Consider the following 21,920-nt stretch of genomic DNA (forward strand, 5'->3'; position numbering starts at 1 on the left):
GGAAGCCTCTGTAGGTGAGGAACCTCAGAGCTTGGCTCTCCCTCCTGGAAAACACCAGAGCTGAGGCCCCAAAAAAATCCCTCAGTTTGGGGTTTCCCTTCAGTACAAGCTGGTGGTTCTGTTGCACAAATACAGAGAGGATCCCAAAACCACCTGAATTTTAACTCCAGTCCCAAAAGCCTCAGAGGGAGGAGTTTCCCTTTTGATCCTGCCCTGGGATCAGGAGCTGCTGGTTCCCATTCCCTGGGTGCTCCTGGGGCTGCTGCCTGCCCCTGGATCCCACAGCTGGAAAGGCTGCAAAGGGATTTTCTTCCCAGCCAGGACTCCTCATGTCCCAGTCCCTGATGTTCCTGCAGCTCAGACGAGGTCCTGGTGATAGACCTTTAATTAGAGCTGTTAATTAGTCAAGTTCAGCGTGTTCTGAGAGCTTTGTGGTGTCCTCCAGACTGATCCTCATCCCCAGCTTTCTCCAGGGCTCTCAGTGCTCCAGGTGTGGCTCCTGAGCTGCATCTCCCTGTGATCCTGCAGCCATTCCTGCTCTGGGGGCACTCCAGGAACCCCAAATCCTGGTGTGCCAGCCAAGATCTCCCTTGGGATGCTGCTGGTGCAGAGTGAAGCACTGAGGTGTCCTGGGGGTGCTCCAGGAACCCCAAAATCCTGGTGTGCCTGCCAAGATCCCCCTCAGGATGCTGCTGGTGCAGAGTGAGGCACTGAGGTGTCCTGGGGGCACTCCAGGAGCCCCAAAATCCTGGTGTGCCAGCCAAGATCCCCTTCAGGATGCTGCTGGTGCAGAGTGAGGCACTGAGGTGTCCTGGGGAACACTCCAGATGGTTTCCATTCTTGGGGAGCCCATGGGTCACCCTGGATAAGGAAGCTCCTGCTCCATTAAACTGGGAGTTTGGGGTGCAATGCTGAGCTGGGAGCAGTGCAGAGGTGAAGAAGGAGTGAGTAAGTTCCTACTCCACGGTGTTCCCACATGGAGGGGCACATCCCCAGGGCCCACCTGGCTTCCAGAAGGTTCATTCCCAGGTGAAGGTGGCAGAAGGTTCCACACTGGAGCTGTTCTGGAGGCACCTGGCAGGTGTCCCTGTCCCTGATCCCCTGTCTCCTGGGATCCCAAACCCTGGGATGTGCAGGGAGGCACCTGGTGGGTGTATCCTGCCTCTTCTGGGATCCCAAACCCTGGGATGTGCAGGGAGGCACCGGGCAGGTGTATCCTGCCTCTTCTGGGATCCCAAACCCTGGGATGTGCAGGGAGGCACCTGGTGGGTGTATCCTGCCTCTTCTGGGATCCCAAACCCTGGGATGTGCAGGGAGGCACCTGGTGGGTGTATCCTGCCTCTTCTGGGATCCCAAATCCTGGGATGTGCAGGGAGGCACCTGGTGGGTGTATCCTGCCTCCTCTGGGATCCCAAACCCTGGGATGTGCAGGGAGGCACCTGGCAGGTGTATCCTGCCTCCTCTGGGATCCCAAACCCTGGGATGTGCAGGGAGGCACCGGGCAGGTGTATCCTGCCTCTTCTGGGATCCCAAATCGTGGGATGTGCAGGGAGGCACCTGGTGGGTGTATCCTGCCTCTTCTGGGATCCCAAATCCTGGGATGTGCAGGGAGGCACCTGGTGGGTGTATCCTGCCTCTTCTGGGATCCCAAACCCTGGGATGTGCAGGGAGGCACCTGGTGGGTGTATCCTGCCTCTTCTGGGATCCCAAATCCTGGGATGTGCAGGGAGGCACCTGGTGGGTGTATCCTGCCTCCTCTGGGATCCCAAACCCTGGGATGTGCAAGGAGGCACCTGGTGGGTGTATCCTGCCTCTTCTGGGATCCCAAATCCTGGGATGTGCAGGGAGGCACCTGGTGGGTGTATCCTGCCTCCTCTGGGATCCCAAACCCTGGGATGTGCAGGGAGGCACCTGGTGGGTGTATCCTGCCTCCTCTGGGATCCCAAACCCCTGGGATGTGCAAGGAGGCACCTGGCAGGTGTATCCTGCCTCCTCTGGGATCCCAAACCCCTGGGATGTGCAAGGAGGCACCTGGCAGGTGTATCCTGCCTCCTCTGGGATCCCAAACCCTGGGATGTGCAGGGAGGCACCTGGCAGGTGTATCCTGCCTCCTCTGGGATCCCAAACCCTGGGATGTGCAGGGAGGCACCTGGCAGGTGTATCCTGCCTCCTCTGGGATCCCAAACCCTGGGATGTGCAGGGAGGCACCGGGCAGGTGTATCCTGCCTCCTCTGGGATCCCAAACCCTGGGATGTGCAGGGAGGCACCTGGTGGGTGTATCCTGCCTCTTCTGGGATCCCAAACCCCTGGGATGTGCAGGGAGGCACCTGGTGGGTGTATCCTGCCTCCTCTGGGATCCCAAACCCTGGGATGTGCAAGGAGGCACCTGGTGGGTGTATCCTGCCTCTTCTGGGATCCCAAACCCTGGGATGTGCAGGGAGGCACCTGGTGGGTGTATCCTGCCTCCTCTGGGATCCCAAACCCTGGGATGTGCAAGGAGGCACCTGGTGGGTGTATCCTGCCTCCTCTGGGATCCCAAACCCTGGGATGTGGTTCTGGTGGAAAGGGGAGGCACCTGGCAGGTGTATCCTGCCTCCCCTGGGATCCCAAAGCCCTGGGATCCCAACCCCTGGGGTGTGGTTCTGGTGGAAGGGGGGAGGGGGTGTGTGTGCATTGATGACTCCTTTGTTTTGCTGAAGTTGTTAAAGGGGTGTTTCTCTCCTTTTTTTGGGCTGCACTCCACCTGCAGAAGGTAAGACCAGACCCAGCACTGCTCGTGTCCAGCTCCTCTCCTAACACCCCCCTGCCATTCCCTAACCCAGAGCCTGCTCCTGCCCTGCTCCTGGGAGTAACCCTGGTGTAACCCCCGAGTAACCCAGTGCCTCCAGCTGGGAACCCCGGGGCTTGGCAGCTCCTTGCTGGCTCTGTCCCTGTCCCTGTCCCTGTCCCTGCTGCCTGGGTGGGGCTGGCTTTGCATGTGGGCTTTGTGCTGCTTTGGGGGTGCTGCATGTTGGGGAATGTAACCTGGCACAGGAGCTGCTTCCCTAACCCTGCCCTGGCACTGCCAGCCCTGGCACTGGGGGTGGCTGACCCTCAGCAAAGAGCTCCTGGCTCACAGGAGAGAGGAACAGGGGGTGCTCCAAAGGAAAAAGTGGGAATTTGTCCCCTGAGTGCCTGTGACAGCTGGATCCAGGCAGTGAGGTGGGAAATGGCTTTGTCTGGAGCTTCCCTTGATGCCTTGGGAAGGCTGGCCTGGAACAGAGGCTGGACAGAGCTAAAGAATAAAGCAGGGATTTATTCAAAGGATCTCCTGCATGGACCCACCTTGGGCAGCAGCAGAGCCCAGCCAGGGCTGCCCCCAAGGTGACCCAAAATGGCCCCAAAATGCACGGCCGGGCACGGGGTCTCTCCCTGGGATCAGCTCTGCTCCATTTGCACCTTGCAGTTCATTGTCCCAGCCCAGCTTTAGCCCAGGCACTCCCACCCTGCTTGTTTTTCTCTCTCCAGCCCACGGGGTTTGTGCTCCTGGGCTGAGATTTGGATCATTTGTCCTTGGTGCCCAGCTGGAGCAGGAATTGTTTTGTCTCCCTGCTCTGTGCACAGAGCTCACCATCCCATAATATGGAGCCCAGACCAACACACTAAAGCAGCACAGAATGTGAAAAATAGAAAAATTAAAACCTGAGGCATCACCTTTGGCACTGGTGAACCTTCCCTGGGGCTGAGTGGCCTCAGTGGGGACAAACCAGAGCATTCCCAGGGGCTTTTCCCTGCCCAGCAGCTCCCTGTGCTGTGGGATCCTACTGGGGAAATCACTCCTGCACCTGCTGGGCAGGGAAAATGGAACAAAACCATCTTGGGAGAGAGAAATCCCCATGGGATGAGCTGGGAGAAGGCTGGCAAGTCCAAATCCATTCTGAGGGGATCCAGGAGGGAAGGGTTTGGTCCCACTTTGCTTGGAGAATTGGAGGAGTCATCTCGGTCCCTGAGGCCTTGGAGCAGGAGTGGTGGGAAGAGGGATTGCAGGGGGATTGCATGGGGAAGGGCATTTTTGTGGGGAATTCTGTGGGAATTTGGTGCTTCCAGCCCAGCTGGTTTGGGTGCACAGAGCCCAGGACTGCCCTGGGCCTCCAGCCTGTCCCAGTCCCGACCTTGCCTGGGCTCTGGGCTGGGGTGGGAGCAGTGAGAACAGCAGGGTTAGCTGCATTTTCCCCTGATCCCCTTCACCTGCCAGTGTCCCTGGCTCTGGGCAGTGATCCAAGGTGATCATCCCACTCCTTAGCCCAAAATTGGGGTTTGCTGTCCACCAGCAGGGAATTCCCACCTGCAATAAAGCTGGGATAGCACAGGCTGTGAGTGCACACTGGAAACACAGCTGGAACCACCTTCTGCTCTCAGCACAGCCCCAGCTGCTGTGTGCACAGCCCTGAAAAGCCCAATCCTGAGCAATATTTGCAGGGAAAAGCAGCTGTGGGTGCTGAATATCCCAAATCTGTGGGATAACCATCCCCCATTGTGTCCAGAGCAGTGTCCTTGCCGTCATGGACTGCAGCAGGAATCCTCTGCCCAAAAATGACTTTTGGGGGCGTTGGATGAGGCAGCAGTTATTTGGTGGAGGTGGAGGATGTCCCTGTCAGGTGCATTCTGTCAGGAATTGATCCAGGTTTTATCAGGGAAGCGCTCCCGTGGGCAGGGCAGTGCCCTGGAGAGGCAGCTCCATCCCCTGGGGTGGCTGAGCCCTGTGGGAAGGGCTCGTGGTGCTGGGCAGGACAAATCCCAATGTCCTGGTGGTGCCTGGGGTCCCTTCCCAGTGCACAGGTGAGATTTGGGGTGGGACCAGCCCAGGCAGGTCCAGGGAAATCTCTTCCTGCTGTTGGTTCCTGGCATTTGGAGTCATGGAATGATTTGGTGGGAAAGGACCTCAAAGCCCCTTGGGACACCTCCAGGCCAACCCTAATCCTAACCCTGGTGCCATTCCTGCCTCTGACTGAGCAGGGCTGAGCTCCTGCACCTCCAGCCAAGAGCTGAGCTCAGAGCCCAGGCTGATCCATCACCATGAGCCCAGAACATCCCTGATCCACCTCCATGATCCCAACCTGGAGAACATCCCTGATCCATCACCATGGGCCCAAAACACCCCTGATCCACCTCCATGACCCCAACCTGGAGAACATCACTGATCCATCACCATGATCCCAACCTGGAGAACATCACTGATCCATCACCATGATCCCAGCCTGGAGAACATCCCTGATCCATCACCATGGGCCCAAAACATCACTGACCCATCTCCATGATCCCAACCTGGAGAACATCCCTGATCCATCACCATGGGCCCAAAACATCCCTGATCCATCACCATGATCCCAACCTGGAGAACATCCCTGATCCATCACCATGATCCCAACCTGGAGAACATCCCTGATCCATCACCATGGGCCCAAAACATCACTGACCCATCTCCATGATCCCAACCTGGAGAACATCCCTGATCCATCACCATGGGCCCAAAACATCCCTGATCCATCACCATGATCCCAACCTGGAGAACATCCCTGATCCATCACCATGATCCCAACCTGGAGAACATCCCTGATCCATCACCATGGGCCCAACCTGGAGAACATCCCTGATCCATCACCATGAGCCCAAAACATCCCTGATCCATCTCCATGATCCCAACCTGGAGAACATCCCTGATCCATCACCATGGGCCCAAAACATCCCTGATCCATCACCATAATCCCAAGTTGGAGAACATCCCTGATCCATCACCATGATCTCAGCCTGGAGAATATCCCTGATCCATCACCATGAGCCCAAAACCTCCCTGATCCATCGCCCTGATGCCAAAACATCACTGATCCATCTCCATAATCCCAAGCTGGAGAACATCACTGATCCATCACCATGAGCCCAAGCTGGACAACATCACTGATCCATCACCATGAGCCCAAAACATCACTGACCCATCTCCATGATCCTAGCCTAGAGAACATCACTGATCCATCTCCATGACCCCAAGCTGAAGAAGATCCCTGATCCATCACCATGAGCTCAAAACATCCCTGATCCATCACCATGATCCCAACCTGGAGAACATGTCTGATCCGTCACCATGATCCCAAAACATCACTGATCCATCTCCATGACCCCAGGCTGGAGAACATCACTGATCCATCACCATGGGCCCAAAACATCCCTGATCCATCTCCATGACCCCAAGCTGGAGAACATCCCTGATCCATCACCATGATCCCAGAACATCCCTGATCCATCACCATGAGCCCAAAACATCCCTGATCCATCTCCATGACCCCAACCTGAAGAACATTCCAGGGCAGGAGCTTTGGAAATAACTGAGGGACTTGAGGGAGTTTCCTGTGAGGGCCTTGGGGGAGCAGAGCAATCCCAGACCTTGGTCTGATCCTGCTGAGCTCCAGGGGCTCTTCAGCAGTCCCAGACCTTGGCCAGGTCCTGCTGAGCTCCAGGGGCTCTTCAGCAGTCCCAGACCTTGGCCAGGTCCTGCTGAGCTCCAGAGAGGCTCTGGGATAGTCCCAGACCTTGTCCAGGTCCTGCTGAGCTCCAGGGGCTCTCTCCTGAGGGATGGATCCCAGTTTGGGACCTCCCTCAGGACTGGCACGTTGGCACTGCTGGAGCTGAGGGTGGCTCTGCAGGTGGCTTTGGGAGGGATTGAGGAGGAGCAGGGGGTGCTGAGGGAGCTGGAGCAGAAACTCATCTTTTACACACTCTGCTTCTCCAAGGGCTGCTTTGAGGTGGAACAGTGGGAGTTGCCATGGGTGTGTTCCCAGGAAGTGGAGGAGATGGCCTTCACTGGTAAAACCAGGAGAAAGGGCAATAAAAAAAAAAAAACCAAAAAAACCCAAAAAAAAACCCAAAAAAAAAAACCACCAAAAAAACCAGGAGAAAGGACAATAAAAAAATCAGGAGAAAGGGCAGTAAAATCAAAAAAAATCAGGAGAAAGGGCAGTAAAATCCCAAGTGCCCAGTCCTGCATTTTGACCACAATAACTCCCTGCAGTGTAATATCCTGGGACCAGAGTGGCTGGACAGGAGCCAGCAGTGTGCCCAGGTGGCCAAGGAGGCCAATGGCTCCTGGCCTGGCTCAGGCATGGTGTGGCCAGCAGGAACAGGGAGGTCACTCTGCCCCTGTACCTGGCACAAGTGAGGGCACACCTCGAGTGCTGTGTCCAGTTCTGACCCCTCAGTTTGGGAAGGACACTGAGGACCTGGGGAGTGTTCAGAGGGGGCAACGAGGCTGGAGAGGGGCTGGGAACACAAACCCTGTGAGGAACCAGTGAGGGAGCTGGGGGTGCTCAGCCTGGAGAAAAGGAGACTCAGGGGTGCCCTCATCACCCCCTACACCCCTGAAAGGTGGCTGTGCTCAGCTGGGGCTGGGCTCTTTCTCCAGGCAGCACTGACTGAACCAGAGCACACAGCCTTGAGCTGCACTAAGGGAAATACAGGTTGGATATCAGGAAAAAGTTCTTTACAGAAAGGGTGACAAAATTCTGGAATGTTCTGCCCGGGGAGGTGGTGGAGTGCCCATCCCTGGGGGTGTTTAACAAAGCCTGGATGTGGCACTGGGGGCCAGGGCTTAGCTGAGTTGGACTGGATGGTCTTGGAGGTCTCTTCCAGCCTCGTGATTCTGTGAATTCTGGGATTCTGTGGCAGTGAACAGAATCTGGTTCCTAGGGCTGGTTTTAGGCAGCTGTTACCAAAGGCAGCCCAGCTACAGAACACAGGGAGTGGAAGAAGGGAATCAGGGAATATTGGGGGATTCTGGGCACAGGGGCAGCAGAGACCCAGCAAGGGTTGCAGTCCTGCCATGCCATGCCATGCCATGCCATGCCATCCCACCATGTTCCACCTCCAAGGATGACCTTTTTCCCAGCCTCCTGTGGGGCTGATGCTGAGCAGAGCCTGCCAGGGCTGAGGGCAGCCCCAGCTGCGAGCCAAGCTCACCCTGAGCTCTTTCCCTCAGGCTCAGGCAGGTCCAGCACAGCCCCAACTGCTTTGGGTCCATCTGAGTTGTGGGGGAGCATCCGGGCTTGGTTTTGTGTCCTTCTGGGGCTGGTTTGGTGGCGTTCTGAATCTCGGGTCCCTGTGCCCAGTTGGGGGTCCCTCTGTCCTGTTCGGAGGTTCCTCTGTTCAGTTTGAGGTCCCTGTGTCCAGTTTAGGGTTCCTCTGTCTAGTTTGAGGTTCCTGTGCCCAGTTTGGGGTCCCTGTGTCCAGTTTGGAGGTCTCTGTGTCCTGTTTGAAGTTCCTGTGTCCTGTTTGGGTCCCTGTGTCCCATTTGGGGTCCCTGTGTCCAGTTTGGGATTCCCTGTGCCCAGTTTGGGGTTCTGTGTCCAGTTTGGGGTCCCTGTGCCCAGTTTGAGGTCCCTGTGCCCAGTTTGGGGTTCCTGTGTCCAGTTTGGGGTTCTGTGTCCAGTTTGGGGTCCCTGTGCCCAGTTTGAGGTCCCTGTGCCCAGTTTGGGATTCCCTGTGCCCAGTTTGGAGGTTCCTGTGTCCAGTCTGAGGTCCCTGTGTCCAATTTGGGATTCCCTGTGCCCAGTTTGGGGTTTCTGTGTCCAGTTTGGAGTTCTGTGTCCAGTTTGAGGTTCCTGTATCCCATTTGGGGTCCCTGTGTCCAGTTTGGAGGACCCTGTGCCCAGTTTGGGATCCCTCTGTCCTGTTTGGGGTTCTGTGCCCAGTTTGGGATTCCCTGTGCCCAGTTTGGTGTCCCTGTGTCCAGTTTGGGATTCTCTGTGCCCAGTTTGAGGTCCCTGTGCCCAGTTTGGTGTCCCTGTGTCCAGTTTGGGATTCTCTGTGCCCAGTTTGGGGTTCTGTGTCCAGTTTGGGGTTCTGTGCCCAGTTTGGGGTTCTGTGTCCAGTTTGGGGTCCCTGTGCCCAGTTTGAGGTCCCTGTGCCCAGTTTGAGGTCCCTGTGTCCAGTTTAGGGTTCCTCTGTCTAGTTTGGGGTCCCTGTGCCCAGTTTGAGGTCCCTGTGCCCAGTTTGGGATTCCCTGTGCCTAGTTTGGGGTCCCTGTGCCCAGTTTGGGATTCCCTGTGCCCAGTTTGGGGTTTCTGTGTCCAGTTTGGAGTTCTGTGTCCAGTTTGAGGTTCCTGTATCCCATTTGGGGTCCCTGTGTCCAGTTTGGAGGACCCTCTGTCTTGTTTGGGGTTCTGTGCCCAGTTTGAGGTCCCTATGTCCAGTTTGGTGTCCCTGTGTCCAGTTTGGGATTCTCTGTGCCCAATTTGGGGTTCTGTGCCCAGTTTGGGGTCCCTGTGCCCAGTTTGGGATTCCCTGTGCCCAGTTTGGGGTTTCTGTGTCCAGTTTGGAGTTCTGTGTCCAGTTTGAGGTTCCTGTATCCCATTTGGGGTCCCTGTGTCCAGTTTGGAGGACCCTCTGTCTTGTTTGGGGTTCTGTGCCCAGTTTGAGGTCCCTATGTCCAGTTTGGTGTCCCTGTGTCCAGTTTGGGATTCTCTGTGCCCAATTTGGGGTTCTGTGCCCAGTTTGGGGTCCCTGTGTCCAGTTTGGGGTCCCTGTGTCCAGTGTGGGGTTCCTCTGTCCTGCTTGGGGTCCCTGTGCCCAGTTTGGGGTCCCTGTGCCCAGTTTGGGGTTCTGTGCCCAGTTTTTGGTCCCTCTGTCCCTCCCTGGGGATGCAGCTCCCCTGCTGGGCCTGCCTGGGCTTGCTCCTGCCTGCAGCAGGATGGGTTAAGAGCCAACCAAAACCCCTGCAGCCCTGGTGGGAAGATGGACCTGGCCCCACTCTCCTGCCTGGGACTGGGGAGCTCTCCCTTCCCAGGGGGAATTGCACACTTGGCTCCCATTGGTGCCCCACCACCCTTGTTCCAGCAGAACTCAGGGTCTATTTTGGGGAAAAAAACCCTCAACAGGACTTTGCATCCTTCTGGAGCCCGTCCTGAGCTCACCCCAAAGCTGCCCTGAGCCTGACCCAGAGCTGGGGCTGCTCTGGGGTCTGTCAGAGGAACCTTGCAGGGGGTTTTTGTTTGCTTTTGGCCAGGACTGCAGCATCCATGCACGGCTTCCCCCTTGCTGCTTGTGCCAGCTGCAGCTTGCATTCCCCTGGGAACAGGGCTGGCATCTGGGCTCCTGCTTGTGCTCTCTGGGGCCGCCTGGGGCTTTGGGGTCGGATCTGGGCTGTGGGGTCAGGTCTGAGCTATGGGGTCAGATCTGGGCTGTGGGGTCAGATCTGCATTGTGGGGTTGGATCTGCGCCCTCTGCCAGTGATCTGTGGGGCTGCCTGGGGGCTGTGGGGTCAGATCTGGGCTGTGAGGCTGGATCTGAGCTATGGGGTCAGATCTGGGTGTGGGGCTGGATGTGAGCTATGGGGTCAGATCTGGGCTGTGGGGCTGGATGTGAGCTATGGGGTCAGATCTGGGCTGTGGGGTCAGATCTGCATTGTGGGGTTGGATCTGGGCCCCCTGCCAGTGATCTGTGGGGCTGCCTGGGGGCTGTGGGGTCAGATCTGGGCTGTGAGGCTGGATCTGAGCTATGGGGTCAGATCTGGGTGTGGGGCTGGATGTGAGCTATGGGGTCAGATCTGGGCTGTGGGGCTGGATGTGAGCTATGGGGTCAGATCTGGGCTGTGGGGTCAGATCTGGGCTGTGGGGGTCAGATCTGGGCTGTGAGGTGGGATCTGAGCTATGGGGTCAGATCTGGGCTGTGGGGTCAGATCTGGGCCCCCTGCCCATGCTCTCTGGAGCTCCCTGGGGGCTGTGGGGTTGGACTGGGCTGTGGGGTCAGATCTGAGCTATGGGGTCACATCTGGGCTGTGAGGTGGGATCTGAGCTTTGGGGTCAGATCTGGTCTGTGGGGTCAGATCTGAGCTTTGGGGTCAGATCTGGGCTGCGGGGTCAGATCTGAGCTATGGGGTCAGATCTGGGTGTGGGGCTGGATCTGAGCTATGGGGTCAGATCTGGTCTGTGGGGTCAGATCTGAGCTATGGGGTCAGATCTGGGCTGTGGGGTCGGATCTGAGCTGTGAGGCTGGATCTGAGCTATGGGGTCAGATCTGAGCTGTGGGGGTCAGATCTGGGCTGTGAGGCTGGATCTGAGCTATGGGGTCAGATCTGAGCTGTGGGGTCAGATCTGGGCCCCCTGCCTGTGCTCTCTGGAGCTCCCTGGGGGGCTGTGGGGTTGGACTGGGCTGTGGGGCTAGATCTGGGCTGTGGGGTCAGATCTGGTCTGTGGGGTCAGATCTGGTCTGTGGGGTCACATCTGGGCTGTGGGGTCATATCTGAGCTATGGGGTCAGATCTGGGTGTGGGGCTGGATCTGAGCTAAGGGGTCAGATCTGGTCTGTGGGGTCAGATCTGAGCTATGGGGTCAGATTTGGGCTATGGGGCTGCCTGGAGCTGTGGGGTTGGACTGGGCTGGGGGGCTGGATCTGGGCTCCCTGCACTGTGGGGCTGCCTGGGGGCTGGGGTCCCATAGGGACACACACTCACTCCCCGGGGTCTCTTGCAGCGGGACGTCCCCCCTGGCCTGCCTGAATGCCATGCTGCACACCAACTCCCGGGGAGAGGAGGGCATCTTCTACAAGGTGCCAGGCAGGATGGGCGTCTACACCCTCAAGGTGAGTGCCAGGGGCAGGGTGGGTGAATACACCCTCATGGTGAGTGCCAGGGGCAGGGTGGGTGATGAATGCACCCTCAGGGTGAGTGCCAGGGGCAGGGTGGGCACCTGCACCCTCAAGGTGAGTGCCAGGGGCAGGGTGGGTGAATACACCCTCAAGGTGAGTGCCAGGGGCAGGGTGGGTGATGAATGCACCCTCAGGGTGAGTGCCAGGGGCAGGGTGGGCACCTCCACCCTCAAGGTGAGTGCCAGAGGCAGAGTGGGTGGGTGAATACACCCTCAGCCTCCGGGCACTGCTTTAAAAAGGGGTGGATCAGGATCCCAGAGTCCTCAGGGCTGGAAAAGCCCAGTAGGATTTGTTGGATTAAGGGTTTTGATTCAGAGGTGGGGTAAATGAAATGAAATGAAATGAAATGAAATGAAATGAAATGAAATGATTAGTAAATGAAAAGAAAATACATGAAAATTAAATTAAATTAAATATAGAATGGATCCCCCTGGCACTGGTAGCCATTCATTCCCACCCCTCCATGCCTTGTCCTGGAGTTGGTGATGAGTGATGGGGAATCTTGGGAAGGGCACTTTGGGAGGTGGCAGAGTTCAGGGGGGTGGGGACAGAGCTCAGGACATGTCCCCTGCTTTCAGTGTTTACAGAACCCACAGAAAGCTTTGGGGCCAGCACTGAGCAGCTGTGGGGCACTAAAAGGGTCAACAAACCCCTCTGGTTCTGGGGTTCTGTCCCTGTCCCTGGGGTGACCCTGCTGTGGCTCTGTCGTGTCCCCTGGCAGAAGGACATCCCAGATGGGCTGAAGGAGCTGTCGGAGGGCTCGGAGGAGAGCAGTGATGGCCACTCAGACTCGCAGAGCTCGGAGCACAGCAGCTCCAGCAGCGACGGCTGCGCCGCCAAGGACAGGAGGAAGAGCAGGTGGAAAAGGAAAGGTGAGCTCCTGTCTGGGGAGGGGAGGTTGAACCTGGGCTCTGGGGAGGGACAGAGCACATCTCTGGCCTCAGAATGATCCCAGCTAGGCTGGGCTGCTCTCTGCTGCTGCAGGCGGGCAGGGAAGGGGACAGGTACCTGAGTGGTGGTGTTTGAAGAGCCAGGTGTCTGCTCAGGAAGGCAGGAGCCTCCCCTGAAGTGGCAAGTGTAAACCCCCTCCCTCTGAATTAATATCAGTTTGAAATTAAGGATTTGCTTGATCTTGCTGTCAGGCAAAGATATGGGAATAGGAATAACAGTTCTTTATTAGGGAAGAAAATAAAAATAAAAATAAAAATGCAGTCATACAAAACAACACTGACAGAGTCAGAACAGGACCTGACACTGTCCTAGTTGAGATGGAGAGAGTACAAAGCAGCACCCTCCATTTGCAGAAGGCTTCAAACTGTTTTTATTACAGCATGCATGCTTTTTATACCTTCTTACAAAACTCCTAAGTTTACACTTTGCTCATTGGTCAGAAGAGACAAACAAAGTCCTCATTGGAACAGAGAATTGCAGCTTTCTCTTATTTGTCCTTCCTTTCTTGGTTTCTACATCAATGACCTTGGTAGGGAATTCTTTCAGGGGTAATCATGGATCCTCTTATCAAATTTCTCTCTCAGAAGTCGCTGTAAAACCTCTCCCACATGACCCCCTGTGGGTCAGGGTGGTGGCACAGTCCCATCTCAGGGTGGTGGCACAGCTCCATCCCATGGTGTGTCAGGGTGGTGGCACTGTCCCATCCCAGGGGGGCTCAGGGTGGTGGCACAGTGCCATCCCAGGGGGGCTCAGGGTGGTGGCACAGTCCCATCCCAGGGGGCTCAGCCCTCCTGCAGTGCCAGCTGTGGTTCTGCTGGAGCAGGGATCCTGCACAAGGGGGGAGTTTTCCTCTGGAGCTCCAGGGCTGCTGGAGATGGGCCTGCTCTCCCTCTGGGAATGCAGGGCAGGAGAAAGCTGCTTCTCTGGGAATGCAGTGGGCAAAGGCTGCTGTGGTGTGTGGTGGTGTTTGTGGGTCCCCAGGATGAGGGAAGAGAATCTTACTCCATGTTTCAGAAGGTTGATTTATTATTTTATGATATATTAAAATAAAATTATATATTCAAACTACACTAAAAGAATAGAGAAAAGATTTCATCAGAAGGCTGGCAAGGAAAGGAATTAATAATAAAATCTTGTGACTGCTCAGAGTCCCAATACAGCTGGAGCTGTGATTGGTCATTAATTAAAAACAACCTCATGAGACCAATCAAAGATGCACCTGCCACATTCCACAGCAGCAGGTAATTATTGTTTACATTTAGTTTCTGAGGCCTCTCAGCTTCTCAGGAGAAAAAATCCTGGCAAAAGGATTTTTACATAAAATATGTCTGTAACAGTGGTGTTCCCAGCATCAGATGGTACCCAGGTAGGAATGCTTGAAATCTCAGATTGTATCCAGGCAGGAATGTTTGAAATCTCAGATTGTATCCAGGTAGGAATGCTTGAAATCTCAGATTGTATCCAGGTAGGAATGTTGGAAATCTCAGCTTGTACCCAGGTAGGAATGTTTGAAATCTCAGATTGTACCCAGGTAGGAATGTTTGAAATCTCAGTTTGTATCCAGGTAGGAATGTTTGAAATCTCAGCTTGTACCCAGTTAGGAGTGTTTGAAATCTCAGCTTGTACCCAGTTAGGAATGTTTGAAATCTCAGATTGTACCCAGGTAGGAATGTTTGAAATCACAGATTGTATCCAGGTAGGAATGTTTGAAATCTCAGATTGTATCCAGGTAGGAATGTTTGAGATCTCAGATTGTATCCAGGCAGGAATGTTTGAAATCTCAGATTGTATCCAGGTAGGAATGTTTGAAATCTCAGATTGTATCCAGGCAGGAATGTTTGAAATTTCAGATTGTATCCAGGTAGGAATGTTGGAAATCTCAGTTTGTACCCAGGTAGGAATGTTTGAAATCTCAGCTTGTACCCAGTTAGGAATGTTTGAAATCTCAGATTGTATCCAGGCAGGAATGTTTGAAATCTCAGATTGTACCCAGGTAGGAATGTTTGAAATCACAGATTGTATCCAGGTAGGAATGTTTGAAGTCTCAGATTGTATCCAGGTAGGAATGTTTGAAATCTCAGATTGTATCCAGGTAGGAATGTTTGAAGTCTCAGATTGTATCCAGGTAGGAATGCTTGGCTCCTCCCCCTGGGCAGAGCTTCTCCCCGTGGGATGATGGAATTTTATCAGCCATGCAGGGGCACTCACTGGCCCATTAAGAGAAGATAATTAACAATTAATGGCCCATTAACAGCAGAGATCTCCCGGAGGGAGGATTATTTGTGGAAGAGATAAAGAAAACTGCCCAATGAACAGAAGAGAACTGCCCCACCTCTGACAGATGGACAATAGAATACACACTCCCACCCAGATCTCACAATCCAGAGCTGAGTGCAAGGCTCTGACACCTCCCAGGCACTGCCAGGCTGCTCCTGCCATGCCCTGCATCCCTGCAGGGTCCTGGAGGGTTTGAGCCTGAGCTCTGGCCTGGTTTAGGCTCCTCTCTCTCATAAGCCAGGCAATATTCGGATATTGAGTCCTGTCAGTGTTCACCTTCAATCCACTCTTCTCCTTCCCTTCTCCCCTCACCCATGCACAGAATTCCTTGGCTGAGGCAGGACACCATCCCTGGGTGTGTTTAACAAAGCCTGGATGTTTAGTTGGTTTAGTTGTTTCAGGGTTTGGTTGAGGTGTTGGGTTGGACTCGATGGTCTTGGAGGTCTCTTCCAACCCAGTGATTCTGTGAATTCTGTGATTCTGTGCCATTATTTCCAAGGTATTCCCAGTGCCCTGGCACTGCTGGCTGAGGCAGAGGGGTCCCAGAGCTGCCCAGGGTGTCACCTGGGCCAGCCCCACCCAGCCCTGCCCTGCAGCCACTGGCCATCACCCACCTGGGTTACCTGGAGTTGGAAGCAGTGAAAGCAGCAGGAAAGTACAAAATGGTAAAAATCCCTTTAGAAATTCAACTTGACTCCAAAAGGAGAGCTGTAGACAGTCTGGTTAAAATATTTTCATTTTTAACGAATCCTCTCAAAATATTTGGTCAATAAGGTTGAAATATTTTCATTTTTAACGAATCCTCTCAAAATATTTGGTCAATAAGGTTGAAATATTTTCATTTTTAATGAATCTTCTTCTCAAAATATTTGGTCAATAAGGGGGATTCTGGCTACTTGTCCTGTGTTTCCAATGTTACAACATTAGGTAAAAGCCTGTCAGGGAATTCCTGTATATTTTAGAGAAATCTTTATTTAGAAATACGTGCAGAGATTTGAGATAAAAGTTTTATATCTCTCACTGCCACAGGGCTGGAAAGGGGGGAGGAAGCCAGGTGAGGAGGGATGGAAATGTTCCCCTGGAACAGCTGCCAGGAGTGCCCAGAGCAGGACAGTGTGAGGTACAAATACAAGAAAGGGGGGTTGCTCCTCTCTGAGCTCTGGTGCTGATGGCTTCTCCTGCAGTGGCATTTTGGCCTTGCCCATGAAGTCCTGGCTTTGGGTGTTGTGTGAGCACACAGTGAGGAGTGAGTTAGAAATGGGGTCAGGAGAGCTGTGGCTCCTGAGCTGCCCCTGCTGTCCTGGGAGCTCTGAAGGGTTGAACATCCCATGGGGTCACTCCAAGGAATTCCCTGCTGGACATGGATTTGTCCTTCAGATCCCTTTCAGAATTCCATGAAGAACAATGTGTGGAACTTGATCTATTTTCAGTCTCATTAAAAAAATGAAACAATACAAATATAATTCACACCATCACAGTCAAAACCAACTATTTCCTAATTACAATACACTATAAACATTTCTTAACCTATCAATTTAACTACACTGTATTATAAATGTTTTTCAACCAATCATCTAAAATTACCCCTCATAAATCCTACTACAGTAGGATTTCATACTTCTATATTCTAGGAGAATGAAGGATTTAATTCTTCTATTTCATACTTCTCTTTCTCCAAAATATCTAATGTTATTTACAGGACCATCCTTTAAAACTTATTTCTAATTAAATTTCTCTCTCAAAAATATCTATGCTATTCCATAACATTTCTAAATCAACGTTTCTTATCTCAAAATTTACATACAGTTACACATTGTATAAACTTATCAAATCTGGAAAATTTTCTAGAAATCCATTTCCCACGTGGAGCAAACCAGGACTGGCTACTCTGGGCCAGGGATTTCTGGAGCTGGGTAGGGAATGGAGCCCCAGGAGGGGCTGAGGGAGCTGGGAAGGGGCTCAGCCTGGAGAAAAGGAGGCTCTGGGGGGACCTTGTGGCTCTGCACAACTCCCTGACAGGAGGGGACAGCCAGGGGGGGTCGGGCTGTGCTCCCAGGGAACAGGGACAGGACAAGGGTAAATGGCCTCAGGCTGGGCCAGGGCAGGCTCAGGTTGGACACCAGGAGGAATTTGTGCATGTGAAGGGTGGTCAGGGCTTGGCAGGGGCTGCCCAGGGAGGTTTGGAGTGCCCATCCCTGCAGATGTCACCTGGATGTGGCACTGAGTGCCCTGGGCTGGGGACAAGGTGGGGATCAGGCACAGCTGGACTGGATGGGCTGGGAGGGATTTCCAACCTGAATGATCCTGGGATTGTGTGAAGCTCAAACAATCTGTGCCTGGAGCTTTTTGCAGTTCAGATCTCTGAATGACCTTCCTCAGGCTCTCAGTGATGTCTTGGGGTCATTTTCAGCAGGTGGAGCCCCCAGCTCTCTGCCCTGGGGAGCTGCAGTCCTGCAGTGGAGATCAAAGAGTTGTGCTGGAAGTGCCCAAGGCCAGGTGGGACAGGGCTTGGAGCCACCTGGGACAGGTGTCCCTGAGGGTGGCACTGGATCAGCTTTGAGGTGCCTCAAGCCAGACTGGGATTATGTAAAGTCTGCAGGGAAGATTTTCTTTCATTTTCAGTATGTAATATCCTTTATGCATCTGGGAGGGTTCTTCTCATTTCCTCCAGCAGACACTCAGCTTCATGACCTCGCTGTGTACAAAAAGTGACATTAAATACCCAAAAAGCTGCCATGAGGAGCAGGATTGAACAGGAATTGGGCTCAGCTCCCTCCCAGGCGTGCCTCTTTACCCTGTCCTGCAGGCAGGGATGAGTGGAGTGGAAATGGGGGAGCCCCTGGCAGTGACCATCCCAGCTCCATCCTGACTGTGGGTGCCAGCAGAGGCAGGGCTGGGGCTCCCAGAGATCCTCAAGGCTCCCCTGAGGCTTTTCCTGCTGGTTTTATTTTCACCTGCTCCATTTGTGTGTAGCCAGTGAGGTTACAAACCCCAAGCCATGGGGTCACCCTGATGGCCACAGAGAGGCCCCAGAAGGGGAACTGGGTTGGTGGGCTTCTCTTTGAGCTGGGTCTCAGGAGCTCCTAGAGAGCTTCTTACACTTGAGATTGTTTAGCTACTCTGAAGGGCATAAAATTATCAGGATGGCTTCTGAGGTAGTGTTGGAAACAGAACAAGGTTTAATAAAAGGCAAAATAACAAAATAACAGAGCTGGGACATGGAGCACACAGAAACCTGGGCCATGGAGCACAGAGAAACCTGGGAGATATGGAGCACACAGAAACCTGGGCCATGGAGCACAGAGACACCTGGGACATGGAGCACAGAGACACCTGGGACATGGAGCACAGAGACACCTGGGACATGGAGCACAGAGACACCTGGGACATGAGCACAGAGAAACCTGGGACATGGAGCACAGAGACACCTGGGACATGGAGCACAGAGAAACCTGGGCCATGGAGCACAGAGAAGTCTTGGACATGAGCACAGAGGAATATGGGACACAAGCACACAAAATCCTCCTTCCTTATGAATATCACCCCAAATCCCAGGGCTGAGCTGGAGAGCACCCCAAGCACAGCTCAGCCCTGTGTGAGGGTGGGCTCAGCAGCACCCCCAGCCTTTGGGATCAGCCCATGCCCAGGTGTTTTGGTGGGGAGCAGAGCTCAGCCAGGGCACACTGGTGGTTCCTGCAGGCTCTCAGGAGCAGGGCTGGGCTGTGAGAGGAGGGAGTGGAGGGGAAGAGCAGAGAGGGGCAGGCAGGAGCTGCCTGAGCCCTCCGTGCTCATCCCCAGCAGAGCAGGAAGCGTGGCCAGATAACATCAGCAGCCACTTCCTTATTTGTGCAGAAAACCCAAGAGCTCTGGCAGCACAAAGCACCCCTGGGATCTGGGGAGGGAGAGCAGAGCCCTGGGTGCCTCTGCAGAGCCCCATGGGCCCCAGGAGGGGCTGGAGCAGCAGGAATGTTCATGGAGCAGCTCCAGGCAGGTAAGGGGAGAAGGGCCCAGTGTAGGAATGTGCCCCTTGTTGACAGAGGGACTAAATTATTCTTTGTCTGCTTGAAAAGGCAAAAAGCCCAGAAGTTTCTCTCCCAGTTTGGTACAAAGACACCTCAAAGGACCTTTTGGACTTCACATCAGACCTGGTGCTGTCTGATTAGACAGAGACCAAGAGGTCCCACCTGGGTAATTCACTAGAAAAGGAAGAGAACAAAGGAAATAATCACTTTTGTGGGGTGTTTTAGCAGGACCAAGTACCTCTAGCCCCTAGCTCGGTTTTTCTCTTTAAGAGCTTTGTTGTTTGGCCTTTTATTAAGCCTTGTTCTGTTTCCAACACTACCTCAGAAGCCATCCTGCTAATTTTATGCCATTCAGAGTAGCTAAACAAACTCAAGTGTAATAAGTTCTCTAAGAGATCCTAAGACCTATCTCAAAGAGAAGCCCACCAGCCCAGCTCCCCTTCTGAGGCCTCTCTGTGGCCATCAGGGTGACACAGACCCTGTGGCTGGGGCATGGAAGTGGAGCAGCTGCTTGGCCTCCTCACTGGAGTTGGGTGACAAAAGCAGCTTTTTGGTGACAAAACCAGCTTTTTTGGGATTCTGACCCCCCCTGGCTGTCCCCTCCTGTCAGGGAGTTGTGCAGAGCCACAAGGTCCCCCCTGAGCCTCCTTTTCTCCAGGCTGAGCCCCTTCCCAGCTCCCTCAGCCTCTCCTGGGGCTCCATTCCCTTCCAGCCCCTCCAGGTCTCTCCTGGCAGGAGGGGCCCAGAGCTGCCCCCAGCACTGGAGGTGCCCCAGCAGTGCCAGCACAGGGACAGGCACTGCCCTGGCCCTGCTGCCACCCCAGAGCTGGCACAGCCCAGGGGCCAGTGGCCAATTCCCTGTGCCCTGTGCTGAGCAGTGGCACCGGCTGGGCTTGGGACAGAACCTGGCAGCTCTGTCCTTGGGCAGCTGGCAGTGTCTGTGTCACACTGAGCTGCCACCAGCTCCATGTCAATCCTGTGTCCAGTGGGACTTGGTTGTCATCAGTGCTCTGAATTGGATTGAAATTCCTGCCCTATGTAAAGCAGAAGCTTGATGCATAAACTGCATTGTATAAATGTACAGAGAAATGCAGAGTGTGGGGACATGAGGAGTCCTCAGAACCAGTGCTGGGGGTTGCAGGATTTGCCCTGAGTGACCCAAAACATCCAGGGGGGATCAGGCTCTGCTCCCAGGGAACAGGGACAGGACAAGGGGAAATGTTTGCTGGGAATGTCCCAACAAAGGCAGGAATCTCACTCCATGTTCTCAGAAGGCCAATTTATTACTTTATGATACTAGATTATATAAAGAATACTGTACTGTACTAAAGAATACAGAAAGGATACAGACAGAATGCTAAAAACATCATAATGAAAACTCCTGACTCTCTCCAGAGCCTGACACAGCTTGGTCCTGAATGGTCAAAGAGTCAAAACAACTCCCATGAAACCAATGGAACAATCACCTGTGGGTAAACAATCCCCCAACACATTCCACATGAGCAAACCACAGGAGAAGCAAATGAGATAAGAATTGTTTTCCTTTTTCTCTGGGGCTTCTCAGCTTCCCAGGAGAAAAATCCTGGGCAAAGGGATTTTTCAGAGAATGGGAATGGCACATAAATGGCCTCAGGCTGGGCCAGGGCAGGCTCAGGTTGGACACCAGGAGGAATTTGTGCATGTGAAGGGTGGTCAGGCTTGGCAGGGGCTGCCCAGGGAGGTTTGGAGTGCCCATCCCTGCAGGTGTCACCTGGATGTGGCACTGAGTGCCCTGGGCTGGGGACAAGGTGGGGATCAGGCACAGCCTGGACTGGATGGGCTGGGAGGGATTTTCCAGCCTCAGGGACTCTGGGATTTCTGGCATTTCTCCTGCACTGGCTGCTCAGAGCAGCTTTGCCCCTCAGCAGCAGCAGAGTCCTGACCTGCAGTGACACTCCCAGCCCATCCTTCCCCTCTGAAGGACTCTGAGCAATAATAACCCAGTTTTTATTTGAAATTCTTCCTTTGGCTCTCCTCCATTCCATGTTTGCAGTGATGTCATTCCCTCTGGTTCCTGATCAGAATTCCTCAGAGCTCTGAGGAGCTCTCCTGAAGAGCTGCAGTTCTCAGCTGGGCTCCTTGGCAGGGATTTCCTTCAGATTTGCTTGTGTTTCCACAATTTGTGGGAAATGGAACCTTTCAAAGGGAAGGGCAGGAATTAACACTGCACACATCTCTGCCCTCACTGGCAAGCTGGGCACTCTCCCTGTGCCCTCTGTGTTTGTCATCTCCCAGCACAGGGGGGCAGAGAGTCATGGAATGGGCTGGGTTGGGACCTCAGAGCCCCCCCAGTGCCACCCCTGCCATGGCAGGGACACTCCCACTGTCCCAGGGTGTCCCAGTGTCCAGCCTGGCCCTGGGCACTGCCAGGGATCCAGGGACAGCCCCAGCTGCTGTGGGCACCCTGTGCCAGGGCCTGCCCACCCTGTGCCAGGGAACAATTCTTCATTGCCAAGATCCCACCCAGCCCTGCCCTCTGGCACTGGGAGCCATTCCCTGGCTCCTGTCCCTCTGTCCCTTGTCCCCAGTCCCTCTCAGCTCTCCTGGAGCCCCTTCAGGCCCTGCCAGGGGCTCCAGGATCTCCCCAGAGCTCAGTTTTTCCCTTGCACCCCCCAGATCTGCAGCCCACAGGATTTGTGTGCTGAGAATCAGAAGCCCAGCCCGGAGCCCTGGCAGGCAGCAGCACCTTGGGATCCCAGGATCCCAGCTGGGCTGGCTGGGGAGGGAGCTCAGAGCCCCCCCAGTGCCACCCCTGCCATGGCAGGGACACTGCCACTGTCCCAGGGTGTGCCAGTGTCCAGCCTGGCCCTGGGCACTGCCAGGGATCCAGGGAGAGCACCCTGTGCCAGCCAGGGCCTGCCCACCCTGCCAGGGGAGAGTGAGTCAATGCCCAATGAATTATTCACTAGTTAACAGTGAGTTAACAGTTAAAGGATGAGTTAACAGTTAAACAATCAGTCAA

General features: G+C 54.3%; 1 protein-coding gene across 2 annotated transcripts in view; it reads left to right on the forward strand.

The window, feature by feature from the left end:
- The window catches only part of ASXL2 (ASXL transcriptional regulator 2), an 82,233-nt gene that overhangs the window by 30,331 nt on the left and 29,982 nt on the right, over nucleotides 1-21,920 (forward strand). The window contains exons 3-4 of one of the 2 annotated variants that reach the window (XM_059843198.1): nucleotides 11,495-11,603; nucleotides 12,391-12,541. In XM_059843198.1, coding sequence (XP_059699181.1) covers nucleotides 11,495-11,603; nucleotides 12,391-12,541 — 260 coding nt within the window. Of the gene's footprint in view, nucleotides 1-11,494; nucleotides 11,604-11,756; nucleotides 11,763-12,390; nucleotides 12,542-21,920 lie in introns of those variants that run through there. The other variant, XM_059843199.1, reaches the window with a different exon arrangement.

This window comes from Haemorhous mexicanus, chromosome 3 (genome assembly GCF_027477595.1).
Source record: "Haemorhous mexicanus isolate bHaeMex1 chromosome 3, bHaeMex1.pri, whole genome shotgun sequence".
NCBI classification, from domain to species: Eukaryota; Metazoa; Chordata; class Aves; order Passeriformes; family Fringillidae; genus Haemorhous; species Haemorhous mexicanus.